This window comes from Barbatula barbatula (assembly GCF_947034865.1).
Source record: "Barbatula barbatula genome assembly, chromosome: 25".
In the NCBI taxonomy this organism is placed as follows: domain Eukaryota; kingdom Metazoa; phylum Chordata; class Actinopteri; order Cypriniformes; family Nemacheilidae; genus Barbatula; species Barbatula barbatula.
In genome coordinates this window covers 15,549,743-15,567,554 of record NC_136788.1, presented here as the reverse complement: position 1 = coordinate 15,567,554, position 17,812 = coordinate 15,549,743, and the positions used below count along the sequence as shown (strand labels likewise).

At 43.4% G+C, this 17,812-nt stretch overlaps 1 protein-coding gene across 1 annotated transcript; it reads left to right on the top strand.

The window, feature by feature from the left end:
* The first annotated feature begins 1,480 nt into the window (after positions 1 to 1,480).
* On the top strand, positions 1,481 to 17,785 carry tubgcp6 (tubulin gamma complex component 6). Its single transcript, XM_079450834.1, has 25 exons — positions 1,481 to 1,595; positions 1,967 to 2,766; positions 2,865 to 3,022; positions 3,100 to 3,316; positions 3,974 to 4,135; positions 4,225 to 4,346; positions 4,450 to 4,513; positions 4,654 to 4,763; positions 5,128 to 5,219; positions 5,382 to 5,521; positions 6,148 to 6,297; positions 6,620 to 6,701; positions 7,301 to 7,389; positions 7,468 to 7,583; positions 7,802 to 7,940; positions 10,575 to 10,649; positions 10,785 to 14,109; positions 14,606 to 14,761; positions 14,851 to 15,019; positions 15,181 to 15,322; positions 15,474 to 15,668; positions 15,751 to 15,883; positions 16,116 to 16,329; positions 16,911 to 17,104; positions 17,457 to 17,785. The coding sequence occupies exons 2-25, from the start codon at positions 2,002 to 2,004 to the stop codon at positions 17,546 to 17,548; spliced, it is 7,101 nt and encodes a 2,366-aa protein (XP_079306960.1). The 5' UTR covers positions 1,481 to 1,595; positions 1,967 to 2,001; the 3' UTR covers positions 17,549 to 17,785.
* The last annotated feature ends 27 nt before the right edge of the window (positions 17,786 to 17,812 follow it).

Genomic DNA, 17,812 nt, shown 5'->3' with positions numbered 1-17,812 from the left:
TTGTCAAGGAATGGTTTAACATCATTCCATTACACAAGCAAAAGAGAACATGAATAATCTTCAAACGGATGAAAGCTCTTCTCGGTTTTGTGGAGGACGAAGAGGACGGACGTGTTATCATTTGATTCATTCTGAGCTCACAAACGCAAACTGACCTGTGGGAAAATGCCAAACCGAGATGTTTCAATCACATGCCCTTTTGATTTACACCGCTGAGAAATCCAATCATACCTCTGTTATTAGATTTAAGAAAGACGCATTTGAGGTGATGCCTTCGCTTCTTATGGCTCTTGTGTAAATTCATAACAATCCAGCATTCGTTCTATAGTTAAATCGGGAAAGAAGAGAACTGTGTATCGTAAATGAATGTGTGCTCTCACTCCCTCTCTCTCATAAGGGCCATAACCGAATTAATCCGATCAGACCGTGTAGCCCCCCTGCACGCACCGAATTAACTTAGTCACGATTCCATAAGCAACTGGGCATCACCCTGAAAGCATGCTGGGAAAATAAGAAGGTCTGGCTCTTTCATTCTCTCCGTGAGATCCATCGCTCTTAGGAAACACACTCTCGCAGGTGTGTGTGTTTGTATTCACCTGCAGTGGTGTTTCACACCTCAGATATTAATGAGATTTTGTCTTCTGCATCAAAGAAGGACACAGGCCCTCAGACTGCTCTCAAGGATTCTCCATGGCTGGAGTCAAAGAAACTTTGTGGTGATTAATAATGCAATGCTTGACCAGGAACACCTGCAGCACGGAGAGGTGTTGAAAGCATCTGCATATTTCGTATGAGCCAGAGGGGCTGTTTGTACCTGGATGGAGGGGTCTCTTCTGGTCGAGCTTGTTAGAAAGTTAACTTCTAGCTGTTTTCCCTTTCGGCTAAATGAATCATGTTTTCTGGCTCTTTCTCCAACAGGAGACCGACAACGTCTGCATGCAAAACACATGATATTTTGTATATAAAATCATTGTTATTACGAATGCATGCGGAGCTGTTAAACACACAATCATTCAACGATATGCGTAAATAACTAATGAGTTGCAGCCTTTGAGGCAGATAAAGAATGTAGTGTACTCAAAGTTGTGTCTACTAGGAATAGCCTACTCAAGTATTTCCTGTCGGCAACATCTGCGGTAGATTTATGGGAATGTGGTCTCGCCGAGATTAAAATATTCATGAGGTATGCAGAGACAAATTAAAAACTCGAGATAAAAATGTCTATTCTTGCGTTTAACGTTCGCGTGATCGTTTCCGCCGATCCGCAAGGGGGCGCGCTTTCCGAGCAATGGCGCTTTGCTGCAAAGCGCCGCTGATTCAGCCAATGACCACCCAGGTCGTCAGATTTCACCCAATGAATGTAGACAACAGGCGGGGTTTAATGCACAGCCTCGGGTTGGCCAATGAATGCGGAGAAGCGGGTGCGTTTTAACCAATGAGGTTAGAAAGTGGGCGGGGTTTAGGAGTGGAGCGCGGCGGTCAAGGAAGTCTGTCAGGAAAGCGCTAATCGTGTTTATGTGAATGAAGTGTTTATTTTAATAACTATCACAAATGCAAAGAACACATGGCCGGACATCTGAAGCTCGAGTCACATCGTGAGTAACTTATTGCGTGGACACATTCGAGCACGGTGTTTGTGCGCCGCAGTGTTTGTTTACTGCTTTTGTTATTCAAACAGCCGACAAAGTACACACATTATAAGCAAAATAGACGAAGTGTGATTTTGGTATTTCGTTGTATGCATGTCAGTATTTGATATAGTTGGGTTTGAATGTGCACTAGAGGTCTAAATAATATAACGTTGCAAGTTTATGCATCACGTTTCTATTCTCAAGGTATATTCTTATTATAATAATAATAATAAGAGACGATTAACTCATTTTAATCGGATATTTATTATGTTCGATAGTCTGAGCCGTCTGGATTGTATAATTTGGTGTAATACGTGTTTTATTATTTTGCGCAGGTCCCGCTGCGTCATGATCGCGCGCGCACTTTGAGATGAGCAGTTGCCACAGCGACAGCAGCAGCAGCATCACTGAGCTGCTAGCATCTCTCTGCGACTGCAGCCTGTACGGGTTGTCATGGAAACGCCGTGCTCATGGCGCTGTGTCGCGGGAAGGGGTGCGTCGAACCCTGCGCAAGCGTGCGTACGGGGTGCTGCTGGCCGGGCTCTTTCAAGACGGGGCGTCGGTACCGACACCCAATGCCCTGGCGGACACTCCCGCCCGCAACAAAATCCTCATGATCTCCTTCGACCTACGGGTTTCAGGCTGCGAGGAGGAGGCGGAGAGGTTGGAGGAGCTCCTGGAGCAGCTGTATGAAACCGTAGATTCCTCTGGACTGTCCGAACTAAATTCCATCCTGGAACTCCTAGTGCAGCTCGCTGGATCCGTGGCTCCGCCCACTTTGTCTTTCAGCCGCGACTACATGAGGCGGGACCGTCCCGTGAAGCGAAGACCCCGGCTGGTTGGCTACTTGAGTCAGGACATGCAGAGGTTGGAGGAGAGGGCGTGGTCACTGATCTGCAGGGAGGAGTGGGGTGCGTTCGGGGGCGCATGTAGGACCTTGAACATCATGGACGCCCCGCCGGGTGTTGGACTGCTGCGATTGGGGCGCAGAGCGGAGACAGAGGAGAAGTTCGAGAGGGAGACTAGACTGTCACTGTTTGGTGCCCTCCAGCATTCCAGAACAACAGATATGGACATACGGCTGGACCTGCCACCTGTTCCTAGTAACGCAGACCTTACCGGACTCAGTATACGGGTGAAGTCATTCAACTGCTGTATACAGTATTACAATTACAGTTTTTTCAAGTGAACCGCAAAATAAACACTTCAGTCTGAATGTTCTCATGTCTGCAGGTTCCTTCATGTCTGGATCAATCTGAGGATGAGGGCTTCCAGTCCGCCACTAATCTGACTCCAGATTCCCAGTCTGAGCCCAGTCCCGTGATCGACGTGTGGGAGGCACTGCAGACGTTCGTGCCAGGTAGACGCCGCTGTTGGGAGAACATCGGCTGGTGAGAAAGATGCATCGGTTCACTTCCTTGATTTTCAACATGGGGACTATTTCTGATTCTCTCCCTCCTTCCGTCAGTCCACCAGGTCAGACAGAACCTCCGTACCTGACGGAGGCCGGCAGAGAGGCATTTGATCAGCTGTACAGGCTTTGGGAAGGAGAAATGAGGAACGTTCTGTCCACACAGACCCCGTCACCACTCCTGCCACTGCCATTGGACTGTCAGAGTCAGCTGGTCAAAGATGTGCTCAATGTGTTGATCGGTGTTGCCTCTGCGACGTTCCCCCTCAATGAGGTAGCTGAATAAAATAAATGTATTGAAGCTTTAACTAGCAAGAAAAAATATGATGTGTTCATGTGTATTTGACATTAAACTTCTTTCTGACTCTGATATTCAGAGGAAAATATATTGTAGCTCTGACCTTGAATTATTTATCAGGATTGTAATGAATTGTGAATGTAAGTTGAGCTTTGTTCTTATTGGTTAATGTAATGTTTATTTGAACAGTCTCGGTTATTTCTGAGGTCGAGAAACATTATCATTTTATTCTATATAAAATTATAAGATCGTATACAGACTCTTAAAGGGACAGTTTATCAACAAAAACAATCTTTTATCATTTACTCACCCTCGAGTTGTTTCAAATCTGTTTCAAAAATGTCTTTGTTTATTTGAACACAGAGAAAGATATTTGGAAGAATGCTTTTAACCAAACAGTTCTTGGACCCCATTGGCCTGTAAGAAAAATGACAATGGTAGTCAAAAGTGCCCCAGAACTGTTAGCTCTCCTACATTCTTCGAAATATCTTCTTTTGTGTTCAACAGAACAAAGACATTTTTCCTCCTTTCATAGTCATTCGTTTTTGGATGAACTGTGAACCAAACCCATTTATTAAGTCATAGGGATTTCACATTGGTTTTAATCTGAACTTTTCTTTATTTACACTCAAGGCAAGCGTGCAGTTTGACGTTCGTCCTGATATATGTGTGTCCGGGACGTCTCCTGAGAGTGTGTCTCGTCTCTTGAGTGAGCTAGCGCAGTACGGCACGCATTACCTGCGCTTGAGTCGCTTCTCGCTGAGTGGCGGGAGTAAAAAAGGACTCGTCTTCCAGGTAACACTTGCCTATATGTCCATATAACTGATCTGGGATCAATGTTTCAGATCATACAGATAAGTTACACAGCCATGTGTGTGTCGCAGGCGTTTACTGGTGGGCTGCGGCGTTATTTGCATTACTACAGAGCGTGTGTGTTGAGCACTCCATCCTCTCTGAGTCTCCTAACCATCGGCTGTCACTTCCGCAAACTGGGCCGTCAGCTCAGGTATATACGGTATAAGCTCAGTGCCAAAGTGTCGAATTATTCACTTGAAGGACGTTTGCAGATGTTTCAGCAGATGTTCAAATGAATGTCTATTGTTGATCAGGTATCTGTCAGAACTGTGTTGTGTGGATGGAGTCGCTGGTGTGGGACGAGCAACTTTTCCCGCAGTAAGAAACGTTTCATTGCACGCTTGAAATATCACACACTTGAGAAAACCTGAGACATTCGCTTTTAAGGTATTGTTTTCAGCGTAGACGTGTTGTAGACTGGTGGGTTTGTGTGTGTGTGTGTGTGTGTGTGTGTTCAGGGTGTGAAGCTGCTCTCGTGTCTGTATAATGAAGCTCAGAGTAACTGCAGTAATGAGAATCATCCGGTGCTGCTTTCTCTCCTAAAAAGCAGCTGTGAGCCGTACACCCGGTGAGACGCTTTCACTTTTTAACCCACATTTCCAATTCATTGTCTGCGTTTGGTGAAGTGCGATTCAAATTAATTTGATTAAATAACAAACGCCCCGGTGTTGTTTAATTCATCACTGCATGTTATTATAAAAGAAAAAAAACTGTTATTTTAGATTTTATGAAAATGTCTGTTCTCTGTCTGACTTTTGAATAATCATAGCCCATTTTTCATAATCCTGCCAGATCCCCCCCATATTATTTTCTGCTGTGAATATTGTGTTTAACTTGCAGATGTGTTGCGTAAGCTTTTAAGATCTTTGAAAATCAGTTGGGTTTTCTGTCTAGTGAATTGAGGTGTACTTACGTTTATATTTCATGTGTAGGTTCGTTTCAGACTGGGTGTACGGAGGCGTCTTCCGTGACGTTTATAAAGAGTTTATGATTGAGGTGAATGAAGATTATCTGACCTACAGAGGTGAGCATATCCAGCAGGTGTCAAGACTCTTGTAATGGATGGAAGGATTGTTTTCAATGTGTCAAATGTAGTCATTCTTGAACCCAAAATATTTCTCTTTGTTGTGTTTACAATACACCAAATATCAGTTTAAAAGACATTATTTCCTCTTTGTTGTTATAGACAAGAATTTTTGGACACAGGGTTACACTCTCATCTCACGAGACGCGGAGGACTGCGTGCCTGTCTTTCTCAAACACATTGCCAACGACGTTTATGTCTGTGGAAAAACCATCAACCTGCTAAAGATCTGCTGCCCACAGGTACCCCGGAACATAGTTTTTTATTGTTGTTGTGGTCGATCATTTCATTCCTTTAAAACGAATTGTCGATCATCAAAATTACATATTTAAATGTGTAGCATGAATGTAAGTCTACACCTCAGCTTCATTAAGCATACGCAGGTACATGAATATGCAAATTAGACCCGCCACCACTCCATCGCACTTGGCAGTTCCAGACACAGTGAAAACTGAAAGTGAAACTGAGAGCTGACACGGCAGTGCAGCGCGATTATTTGATCCCAAATCTATGTGGCTTCTTTGCATATTTATGCCTCAAACTGCTGATCCATGGGCAGGTCAAATGAGTTGAAGTGATTGGTTACAGGTTTATGACGTCATTAACCGTAGTACCACATACTCAAATATACAACATTAAAAACGGTGAGTCTTTAAAAGTTAGGCTCATTGCGTGAATTATTAATTAATTTATTAATTCACAAAAATGTCAGTTTAATGTTATTTAACGTCAACCAATGTTACGAAAAGCACATACCATAAACCGCAATTTTATCTTTTTTTAACAGATGCCAATTAAGTGCAGATTGGTGTTTTAGTTAAAAATATTACAAACCAAAACTAAATTATTTGTTGTTTATGTTAAACAGCACTACATCTTCTGGTCGGATGTACCGGTGCCCAGGGTAGCTGTGACGTTCTCACTCAAAGAAGTGGAGGAGATCGAGAGAGACTGCGCTGTGTATCGCGGTAGAATGGAGACAATCGCCAAGCACTGCGCCATCAGCAGGGAGGAGAAGGTACTGCATGTGAGATCCGATGGAGGTGTAATGCAGATATGCTAATATATCTGTTACTTAACGTAACAAAAAACGTATTGAAGTTCAACTCTACTCTGTAAGCGTGTCGGCTGGAATCAGATACCCAGTAATTGTCGAGCCGGCACTGTCGGCATGGTAACAGAAAAGATTTTAAAAGCCCAATCTATTAACCCAGTTTCACGAGGACGCTCTGACCTGAGCTAAAATCAGCTTTGTTGTTTTCTAACTGTCTTCTTTCATTCTCTCTCTCTCTCGGGTTTCTGTCTCCCGCTATCTCTTTCCATAACATTTATTTTCTTAGGCGATACGCACTGAGCAGGCACGACAGGAGCTCATTAACCAGGTCAGGCAGTCGGCAGCCAAGACTCTGGAGAGGATTAGAGGTCAGATTACTTCTTCTAAGTCCCCGTCTACACACATCTGAAGCTGTTTGCTGTTTACTAGTTTTCTGTCTGGCTATTATAAGACTTGGGTTGGCAAACTGTCAAAGTGAAGTGTCGTCTGGTTCACATCGGCCAATAATTGCTTGGGGATAACACCATACGCCCAACAATGGAAAAATGCTTTTTTTTCACGTATAATCCAACTGTGAAAGTGGAATTTAAGTATGCACATAAGGTTATTTGCTTAAACTCAAGCAAGATGTAAAATTTTAAATGCAAAAGTCTGAGACCACAAACCTCCAACCTCAAATCACCTTTCCAAAGTGCCCATTGTGCCTGGGTACATTTAAGTAAAATGGGTTACGGACGCTGTTTCAAGTTGACCCTGTTCAATCAATGCTCCAGTGTCTCGGTCAGTTCAGACTCTCTTGTGATTGGTCGAGAAGAGCACACATCTGTTCTCCTTGTGGAGGTCAAGCATTAATTATCAGTACAGACAGACTGAGAGGAGTTCCTCCAACCGAGGCAGATGATTGGACATCAAGCAGCGTTTGGAGTCCACAGCTGACGCCCACTGTTTTCTTACTCACCCCCTACAGGCCACCAGGTGTCGCAGCGTCTGGCGGAGGAGGCCCAGAAGAGAGAGCGATTCGAAGAGCTGAAACAGCAGCTGGAGTTGAACCAGGAGGTGATAAACATTATAAACACGTTAGTGGCAGTAGAAGCCAACAGGAGCCGTTTTTTAACTGTGTGGATGCGCTTTCAGTGGCGCAGTGCTGCCAAGCGGAGGGAACTGGAAGACGATTTCAGCTACGCTCGAGAGCTCAGAGATCGAGAACAGAGACTCCAGGCACTCGAGGAGCAGCTGGAGCGCCAGGCACGGTGAGGCCTGCAGGGTCCACACGCAATAACAGATTAACAGATGTAATGGAAATATAGTTTCAGGATTAGAAATATAATGGAAGAAAGATTAGGATTAATTTAGGATTTATAAAACACCTATTGAATTAGGGAACAAACAAGGTTTTATGTTGGGCTTCTAATATGACTTGAAGGCAGCATTCGTCTCTGAGTCTGTGTATGTGTGTGTGTGTCCTCAGGATGGATCTGATCGCTCAGTACAGTCAGTTATCTGAAGACGCCGTTCGACGTGAGCTCAGAGCCATGTGGAAGGTTCAGAGAATGAAGCTCGATGAGCTCCGGGTTAACTTTCTACAGCAGGACCAGCTGAATTTTCAGGTCTGACATCACACCTGTGGACACATTTCACTGTTGTGGTTTGGCATTTGTAACAAATATATAACATTTTCTCAATCCATAAACTTTATAATACATTCGCTTTGGAAATATTTAGGAATCCCAATACATAAATACAGAATTAAAGCTACAAAATGCATAGATTTCCTCTTTTCTTTCGTTCTTTGATTAACATCAAAGCAGGATTAAGAATGCGGCCCCTTCAAGAGCTGCTGCTCTACGCAGATCTGATGCCCTTTCCCATTTTCACAACTCTTTGCATTTATTTAGATAGACGTTGAAATCTGTGTTTGCGAAAATGCTAGACAAAACGGGATTTCTGGCATAATCTTGTGTGGTTTTGTTCATTCAAGCACGAAAGAGAACTTACTACTGATGCTGTTCTGTCTGATAGAGATTCACTGATGCAGCCTTTAAGCCTGTGACTGTATACACCAGACTGGACTGCTGTCACCTCGCGTTGTGCCGCATCCGCAGCTAGAAGCTGTCTAGCTATACTGAACGCAACAAAGCAACTGTTTCACATCGTGCTGAAATGGTTTAAAGGCCTTTACATAAATAAATGCGTGATGATATAATGTGAGGCTAGACAAAGGTTGACAAAACAGACGCTGCGTTAATTGCGTAAAATATTTGTACATGTTAATCTGAAAAAGGTAATCGTATGACGTTGACAGCCCTAATTTATATATATTTAAAAATGACATAACCATATAAACAAGTTTTATATTCTTACTTGAAAAGGAAAGGATCACTACAACTTGTAAAAGCGAACAGACATGCAGTCCTAGATAATTTTATGATTCTTTATTAGTGAGCAGGGATATATGATGATCTTTAACCGTCTACGCTTTGGATGGAAATGGCAATATTTTTGCACCCCTAATGGCAATCCTCCTACTGGAATCTCAGTTAAGTGGAAGCATTTTCAAAGCCTCGTGCTGTAGGGTAATCGGTTCAAGTCTTTGAAGAAGTGACCCATGACTTCTCACAATTACACCCTTGAGCGAAGCACTTAACCCCAGGTTGCGCCAATGGGGGGCTGTATTAAGTATTCTGAAGTCTTTTGCTTTGGATAAAAGCTTCTGCCAAATGGTAGGTTACTAAAAGTGAACAATAATGATGGAGCACAGCGGTTTTCCAGTGTATGGACCACCACCTCCAGAGCTGGAACGCTAGAGTAGTAATAATACAGTCTGCAGGTAGCTAAAGAGGACACATATACAGTATATATCATGTTTTTTATTGTGTTAGTTAGCTGTATTTTTTTAGTTTTTATGGCTTTAATCAAAACAAACCAATATGCAGTTTGTTTGATATTAATTGGAATGCACAATAAAAAACATATATAACCTATATATATATATATATACATACACTACAGTGCCCTCCACTATTATTGGCATCCTTGGTAAATATGAGCAAAGAAGGCTGTTAAAATAAATCTGCATTGTTTCTTCTTTTGATCTTCTACAATATTACAACATTTCACGAGTAAAACAATGTGAAGTGGGACGGATATAACATCATGAAAAAAGGTTTTCTCTTATTCACCCTGGCCACAATTATTTACACCCTTAGAAATTCTTATGAGTAAAATATCTCCCAAGTATATTCCCATTGATATTTACATTTTCTTAGCACAACAAGGTGACTAGAAACATGATGTTGTCCAGTCATGACTTCTTGTTGCACAGGAGAATAAATATTAGTAACACAAAGCCCAAACCCCCTTAATCATTTATCACAATAAATAAAACTCTGATGTGCAGTATAGTTCTGTTGAGCTACATAAAATACAAAATGGCGTTATGGAAATTACAAAAATCTCATTTCCAACATCAGGTCAATGATCAAGAAGTTTTAATGGACTGGAGATTTTGTGTCTATATTGTCTCAATGCACCGCGAGGAGAAGAGTTTGAGTGGCCAAAGACTTTTTAAAGAGCACAGATGGTAAAATGCCAGTAATCCGTTGAATTTTGGGGTAAAAAAGCATTTCATAATATATAAGGAAACTGCACCTCCATCACCACAAGTTGTTTGGGACACTGTTCAAGAAACAAATCTTCTGCTCTCATGCGAAAACAAACTTCGTCATATTTATCTGCCGTAAGCAGGACTGGGCTCTGTGGCCATACGTTATGAATAATAGTTTTTTTGGCAGCAATAACACTAGAAAGGTTTGGTGCACAAAGCGATAAGAAATGCCCCTTGTCCACAGTTAAATATGTCGCCAGGTCTTTATTGTTGACCTACTTTAAGAGATTCTGTATGAAGGAATGGACTCGGATGACTCGCCATATATTCTCAAACATCATCACACATCAAAGAAAAGACTCAGAGCTGTTTTTCATGCCAATGGAGGCTGCAGAAAGTGTTCATAATATGATATTCGCCCCACTTCAAATGGTTTTACTTTAATGAAATGTTTGAATATTATAGATTATTTTTAATGAAAGGTCAAAAGGAGAAACAATGCAGTTTTTTCATATTTACCAAGGGTGCCAATAATAGTGGAGGGCACTGTAGTGTATATATTCATATAGATTTTCATTAAATTAATGCTTTTGTGTGGGGATTTCTCTGAGGCATTCTCAATGATTTTTGTTGACAGGCTCTGATGGAGAGGTTTCCTTTAGGTCAGGAGAGACCGCTTCCTGAAACCACCCAAAATCATCAACACCATCAGGTCTGTGTGCTTCTCTTTCCATTCAGATTTGCCTGCATTTGTGTATTTTTTTATTCTCTGCTCTAAAAAAAATCTCTTGTTTCTGCCTTTAAAACCCTCAAAATGAACTGCTAATTGATTCTGCTTTCATCACAGCTACCTGAGCAGCAGAATCAAACACAGACCACAAAAGATGCTGCTATGCCAGAATCCTATGCTCCTCCTTGCCGTCCTGCGATTGATGGAGTTGATGATTTAAAATCAGAGGAGATTGACATATCTGATTTCCTCCCTAAACCACCACTCGTTCCTGACAGTGGTGCAATGACCCAGGCCCTCAAAGACATAAGTTCGGACTTGCCAGAGTCCGGCATTGGTTCTGTTTCAAATCCACAAAATTCAGAACACGTCCCCCCACATCCTTCAGACTCTCACATAAGTGTTGGAGAAAACGTCTCGGATGTACAGCAGTCCTTCCCCACACCAAGTCCTCACGGACAAGCATCCAAATCCAGCTTCCCATTGGGTAAGTTCACTCCAGAGGTGCCAGTGGGTCAGCCGAAGGCTGGCATTCATGGACACCCTTCACAGAGCTTGGTACAGCTGGGCGACCACCCCGCCTCAGGGCAGGACAAGGGTACAATACGGTTGGACTCAAACAGCCGGGCCAAGGAAGAGAGAGCTTGTGATGCAAAGAGCAATCGCCAGAACACAGAGGAACGGCCAACTGGAGATGAGGCGAGAACAGGGCCCGTAGCAGCCAGCACTGGTTCAGAGCCAAAGCAAGCCACCCAGGAGCCAACAGAGGAAGCCAAGTCCTGTGAGAGTGTCAGCCATCCCTCTCAGTCTGAAGAAAAGCAATCTGTGCCTCCTCTCATCAGCTTCCATGACTTCGAATTCGATACACATATGAAAAATAACAGCAGTGATCCAACGATGATCTCATCTCAACCCCCCAATGATGTCCATGGCCACGCCTCTGATGCCCATATAAAAGTAGGGGAACACATGTCTGAAGTAGCTACTCATGTCCCCACCCCTAACATCCATGGCCACGCCTCCGATGCCCATATAAAAGTAGGTGAACACATGTCTGAAGTAGATACTCATGTCTCCACCCCTAACATCCATGGCCACGCCTCTGATGCCCATATAAAAGTAGGGGAACACATGTCTGAAGTAGCTACTCATGTCCCCACCCCTAACATCCATGGCCACGCCTCTGATGCCCATATAAAAGTAGATGAACACATGTCTGAAGTAGATACTCATGTCTCCACCCCTAACATCCATGGCCACGCCTCTGATGCCCATATAAAAGTAGGTGAACAAATGTCTGAAGTAGATACTCATGTCTCCACCCCTAACATCCATGGCCACGCCTCTGATGCCCATATAAAAGTAGATGAACACATGTCTGAAGTAGATACTCATGTCCCCACCCCTAACATCCATGGCCACGCCTCAGATGCCCATTTAAAAGTAGGGGAACACATGTCTGAAGTAGCTACTCATGTCCCCACCCCTAACATCCATGGCCACGCCTCTGATGCCCATATAAAAGTAGGTGAACACATGTCTGAAGTAGATACTCATGTCTCCACCCCTAACATCCATGGCCACGCCTCAGATGCCCATATAAAAGTAGGTGAACACATGTCTGAAGTAGGTACTCATGTTTTCACCCCTAACATCCATGGCCACGCCTCAGATGCCCATTTAAAAGTGGGTGAACACATGTCTGAAGTAGCTACTCATGTCCCCACCCCTAACATCCATGGCCACGCCTCAGATGCCCATATAAAAGTAGGTGAACACATGTCTGAAGTAGCTACTCATGTCCCCACCCCTAACATCCATGGCCACGCCTCAGATGCCCATATAAAAGTAGGTGAACACATGTCTGAAGTAGCTACTCATGTCTCCACCCCTAACATCCATGGCCACGCCTCAGATGCCCATTTAAAAGTAGGTGAACACATGTCTGAAGTAGCTACTCATGTCCCCACCCCTAACATCCATGGCCACGCCTCAGATGCCCATATAAAAGTAGGTGAACACATGTCTGAAGTAGGTACTCATGTTTTCACCCCTAACATCCATGGCCACGCCTCAGATGCCCATTTAAAAGTAGGTGAACACATGTCTGAAGTAGCTACTCATGTCTCCACCCCTAACATCCATGGCCACGCCTCAGATGCCCATTTTAAAGTAGGTGAACAAATGTCTGAAGAAACTACTCATGTCCCCACCCCTAACATCCATGGCCACACCTCTGATGCCCATAAAAATGTATGTGAACACGTGTCTGAAGTAGCTACTCATGTCTCCACCCCTAACATCCATGGCCACGCCTCTGATGCCCATATAAAAGTAGGTGAACACATGTCTGAAGTAGCTACTCATGTCCCCACCTCTAACATCCATGGCCACGCCTCTGATGCCCATATAAAAGTAGGTGAACATATGTGTGAAGTAGCTACTCATATCCCCACCCCTAACATACATGGCCACGCCTCTGATGCCCATATAAAAGTAGGTGAACATATGTCTGAACTAACTACTCATATCTCCACCCCTAACATACATGGCCACGCCTCTGATGCCCATATAAAAGTAGGTGAACATATGTCTGAAGTAACTACTCATGTCCCCACCCCTAACATACATGGCCACGCCTCTGATGCCCATTTAAAAGTAGGGGAACACATGTCTGAAGTAGCTACTCATGTCCCCACCCCTAACATCCATGGCCACGCCTCTGATGCCCATATAAAAGTAGGGGAACACATGTCTGAACTAACTACTCATATCTCCACCCCTAACATACATGGCCACGCCTCTGATGCCCATATAAAAGTAGGTGAACATATGTCTGAAGTAACTACTCATGTCCCCACCCCTAACATACATGGCCACGCCTCTGATGCCCATATAAAAGTAGGTGAACATATGTTTGATGTAACTACTCATGTCCCCACCCCTAACATACATGGCCACGCCTCCGACTCACATATAAAGGTGGGTGAGTTTGTGTTTGATGTCGCTATCTCTCACCCACGTTGGAGCAAATACGGACACTCCTCCGACAGTACCCTTAAAGCGGGTTGCGCGATTCCTGCTAACGCACCTTCACTCACCCCTTTTCCCGTCAGCGCTTACGGTCACTCGTCAGATTCAACGCTAACAGTCGGGTGTGTCGTGACGGGCGTCCACCCTCAGCCCTCCCCACTGCCTGGCAGCGAGTATGGTCATTCCTCGCAGTCTACGCTGGGTGTTGGTTGTGTCGTCAGTGGGGTCGAGATCACTCAAGCTAAATCTTTTCCCAGAAGCATTCATGGACATTCCTCAGACACGACATTGGGTATGGGATGCAGGGTAGGCGGAGTGGTGCCGGGGAGTTTGTACGGTGAAAAGGCATCGAACAGATTGGACCAGCCTTTGGATGAGATGGAGAAACAAGCCGAGATGGACACTGCGGGTAAGAATGCGTGACTGATGTATCTGTGTCTGATTAAGGGCAGGTGCTACAGGTGTAAATAACTACTTAAAAAAACTTTGAGAGACTTGAATTGTGCAAAAGTTTGGGATGCTTTAAGAAGTAATTGGCAATTGAAGTTTGAAAGCATCACTGGGTAATTTCCGTAGGAACTGCTTAACAAATAATAGCTATTGTTTAGCCAAACAGATAGTCCCGTGCCAACCTCAAACTATTGGTCGAGCCAATGTTGCTGTATCACGCCGCCCAAACAATGCAATATTGCAACCTGACAGAACCACTGTGATAACACCGCTCTGGGAAATTAACCAATGAATCTTTCTTTATAGCATTATATGGGACATTTTATCTTTCAGGACAAGGTTTTTTAGCTGTAGTTTCTCTCCTGCCAAGCAAGAAATACCAAGATGTTTCCTTTTTCATACACAAACAATGTAAATGCACTCTGGTTGTTTTTATTTGTTGACCCATAACACAGCGCCCCCTAGTATGTCATTCTCCCTCGACGAGGGGCTCACTGCCTGGGCTCTTGGACTTGGTCTTTCCCCTAAAGAAAGCCCAGAGGATCGATATCTCCTCAACTTGGCCTCACATTACCAAGTCGAGCAGTACCAGGACTCGTACGGCCCGATGGGTAAGTACCACGACCAATTGCATAAACCTCCAGATCTGTACTACTTTGTGTCAGAAATGAAGATGTCTGTGTTATCGTGCCTGATATAGCTGCAGGTCCAGAGTCTGAGATCCTGCAGCAGGTGACACGGGGTCCGAACGGACTGCCAGTCGACCTCTCGCTTCAGAGGGCCACGGAGGCCACTTCCATTCAGCTCAGCGAGATGATGCCGCTTCCCGTTCTTATGAAACACTCGGTCACCACGCCACTGATAACACAGTAAGTCAACATTGTATCGTTGAGCAAACATTGAAACTCGCTCCAACTTAGAAAGGACTTCGTAACCTCATAACATACTACCAACCAATGTTGGAGAAACGTTATAGCAACATTCCAACAACCATGATGAGAAAGAACTCTTTCTCTCTCTTTTCTCGCAGCGTGTCTATGGTAAACAAGGCTGTGGTGGATTATTACTTCGTGGAGTTGGGTGTGGAGAAGCATTTCGAGACTCTGAGACATTTCCTGTTAATGGAGGATGGAGAGTTCGCGCTCTCTCTCAGCGATCAACTCTTCGAGAAGGTCCGAACACAACGCTTGCATTCTGTCCTTAACTTATTTTGTTTATTATTTCATGAACAAAATTAACTTCCTCACCAGAACATGTTTGTGAAAAATAGTATGCATCAAACTAATCGGTGTGCAGTGAATGTGATCATGTGTGTGTTTTCAGTTGGGCAGCGGTCAGACGCCAGGCGAGCTGTTGACCCCGCTGGTGTTAAACTCTATTCTGAATAAAGCGTTACAGTACAGCGTCCACGGCGACAGCGAGCTGGCCGCTCACTTTACGTTTGCTCTGAGATATCTGCCGGAGATCTTTCACCCTCACGCTCCTGACTCGTTGAACTGTCTTGAGCTGCGTTACAAGGTCAGATGAAGTTCATCATCTCCTGTTGTAACTTTCTGATGAGTCAGACAGATGTTCATCATATCTGTGTTTCTGTCTGCAGGTGGACTGGCCGGTGAATATCGTCATAACAGAGAGCTGTCTGAATAAATATAACAGACTGTTTTCCTTCTTACTGCAACTCAAACACATGGTTTGGTCCCTCAGGGACGTCTGGTTTCACCTGAAGAGGACGGGTTTGTATTTCCTTTCTTGACGAATAGACATGTTCTGCACTTAAATTCAACCTTTAGTTTATTTTCTTCCCATTTACAAGTTTCTTTGACTTTGCGCATCTCATTTGTAAGGTTGTTGGGTTTTTAAAAGTTAAAAGTGAGTTTTTTTCCAGACACACGACGCTGTGTTCCCTCTGATAAGGCCGTCCATGACATGTTTGGAATGATAGCCGTCTTTCTCTCTTTCTGTCAGCTCTGGTGAAGGGTGCAGGTCGATCTGTTCAGTTCCACCAGCTTCAGCTCTACAGACATGAGATGCAGCACTTTGTAAAGGTCATTCAGGGTTACATAGCTAATCAGATCCTTCAGGTGTCCTGGAGCGAGTTCACACACAAACTGAGCAGCGCAAGCGATCTGGACGCCATTCACCGCACGCATGCAGAATACCTCAACAGAGCCATCTTCAGGTGAGAGGAACACAAATACACATGAAGTGTATAATCTGTGTCTCTGTGTTGTTTCCATTTTTTAGTGTAATAGTGTTGATAATAAATGATCAATGATAACATCTATAAATGCAAACGTGTATTTTTCATTTTAGTGATTATGTTCATTTTAGTTGAATTATTTTTTAGCAATGTTATTATGCTTTTGTCAATTGTTTACTTGTTAACCAAACATTACGTATTGTTTTATTTATTTGACTTATTGTCAACACCCAAATGTGGTACAACCACATGTAGTCAATACAATTAATGTTTCTTATACGGCTATATGGACCAGCATCTTGCAAAAATGAAGTATACATTTATGACAATTAAGATTTTTTGTGTCATTGTCTTTTGACTATACAGTATAGTACATAGAGTAAATTTTGTTTTTCACATGTAAGTCATAAAAATCATACATAATAATGATTTAAAAGTCGGGGCAAGATAAGTTTGAACACCTTTTTTATTTACGTACTTGCTCCAAAACCAAAAAAGTAATGAATTTTTTAGCATCGGGGTCAAATATGTCCCTGATCTTTTCCTTGCTCTCCTCTCAGGGGTTTGTTGACAGAGAAAGCCGCTCCGGTGATGAACATCATTCACAGCATCTTCAGTCTCATCCTGAAGTTTCGCGGTCAGCTCATCGCACAGCCCTGGGAGCTCCAGCAGGGGGAACCGGTGCATCCTGGTTTCATTGCCATGCAGCAGTCTTACAACACCTTCAAGTATTACTCCAGCTTCCTGTTCAAGGGTGAGTTCAGGTGTTTCATCCGACAGGTTAATACAGCGGTCATCCGTGTGGGGAAAGAAGCTGTTAAGATTACAGACGGTCACACCTGACCACTTCTGTTTTTTACTCGCATATTTGATTTCTATCAGCATTGCAGTCGTTTTTTAGAACATGAAAGTTTTTTATATGAGCTAACGTTTGCTAAAAATGCATTGTTTTACTTTTGACCTTGATGTTCAAATGACCTGCGCGAGTTTCTTCATCAGATTCATTATAATGAAACTCATAAAATCATGAATCGTAGCTTTTAAATGACCGTTCTTGTTTCGCATGCTTTTTCAATCTGATTTAAATGTGTGTTTGTGTTTTGCAGTGGTAAGCAAACTGGTGGACAAAGGCTATCAACCACATTTGGAAGACTTTCTGTTGCGGATCAACCTCAATAACTACTACAAAGACTCTTGATTCTCCTTTGTTGATGTTTCTTGCCGTCACATTTTGTGTGTGAATGTTGGACAGAAAAGCTCGCCGCTGTAATCCTGTACAGACGTTTTTGTCTAAAAATAAGTCGATAAGCAGAATTTCTTTCTTCTCAGTATCGACTGAAATGTTCTGTGACGTGTGCCAGTATTGATGCTTTTATCCACAGATGCTGACTGACTCAACTCTACAGTATACGCGTAAAATAAAATATTGAATTTACATTCATCCTGATGTGAGATTTGTCAC

Coding starts and splice junctions, on each gene's coding strand:
- tubgcp6 (XM_079450834.1), top strand. CDS start 2,002: ATGAGCAGTTGCCACAGCGACAGCAGCAGCAGCATCACTGAGCTGCTA. Junction 5,522..6,147: donor TAAAGATCTGCTGCCCACAG/GTACCCCGGAAC, acceptor TATGTTAAACAG/CACTACATCTTCTGGTCGGA. Junction 7,584..7,801: donor CAGCTGGAGCGCCAGGCACG/GTGAGGCCTGCA, acceptor GTGTGTCCTCAG/GATGGATCTGATCGCTCAGT.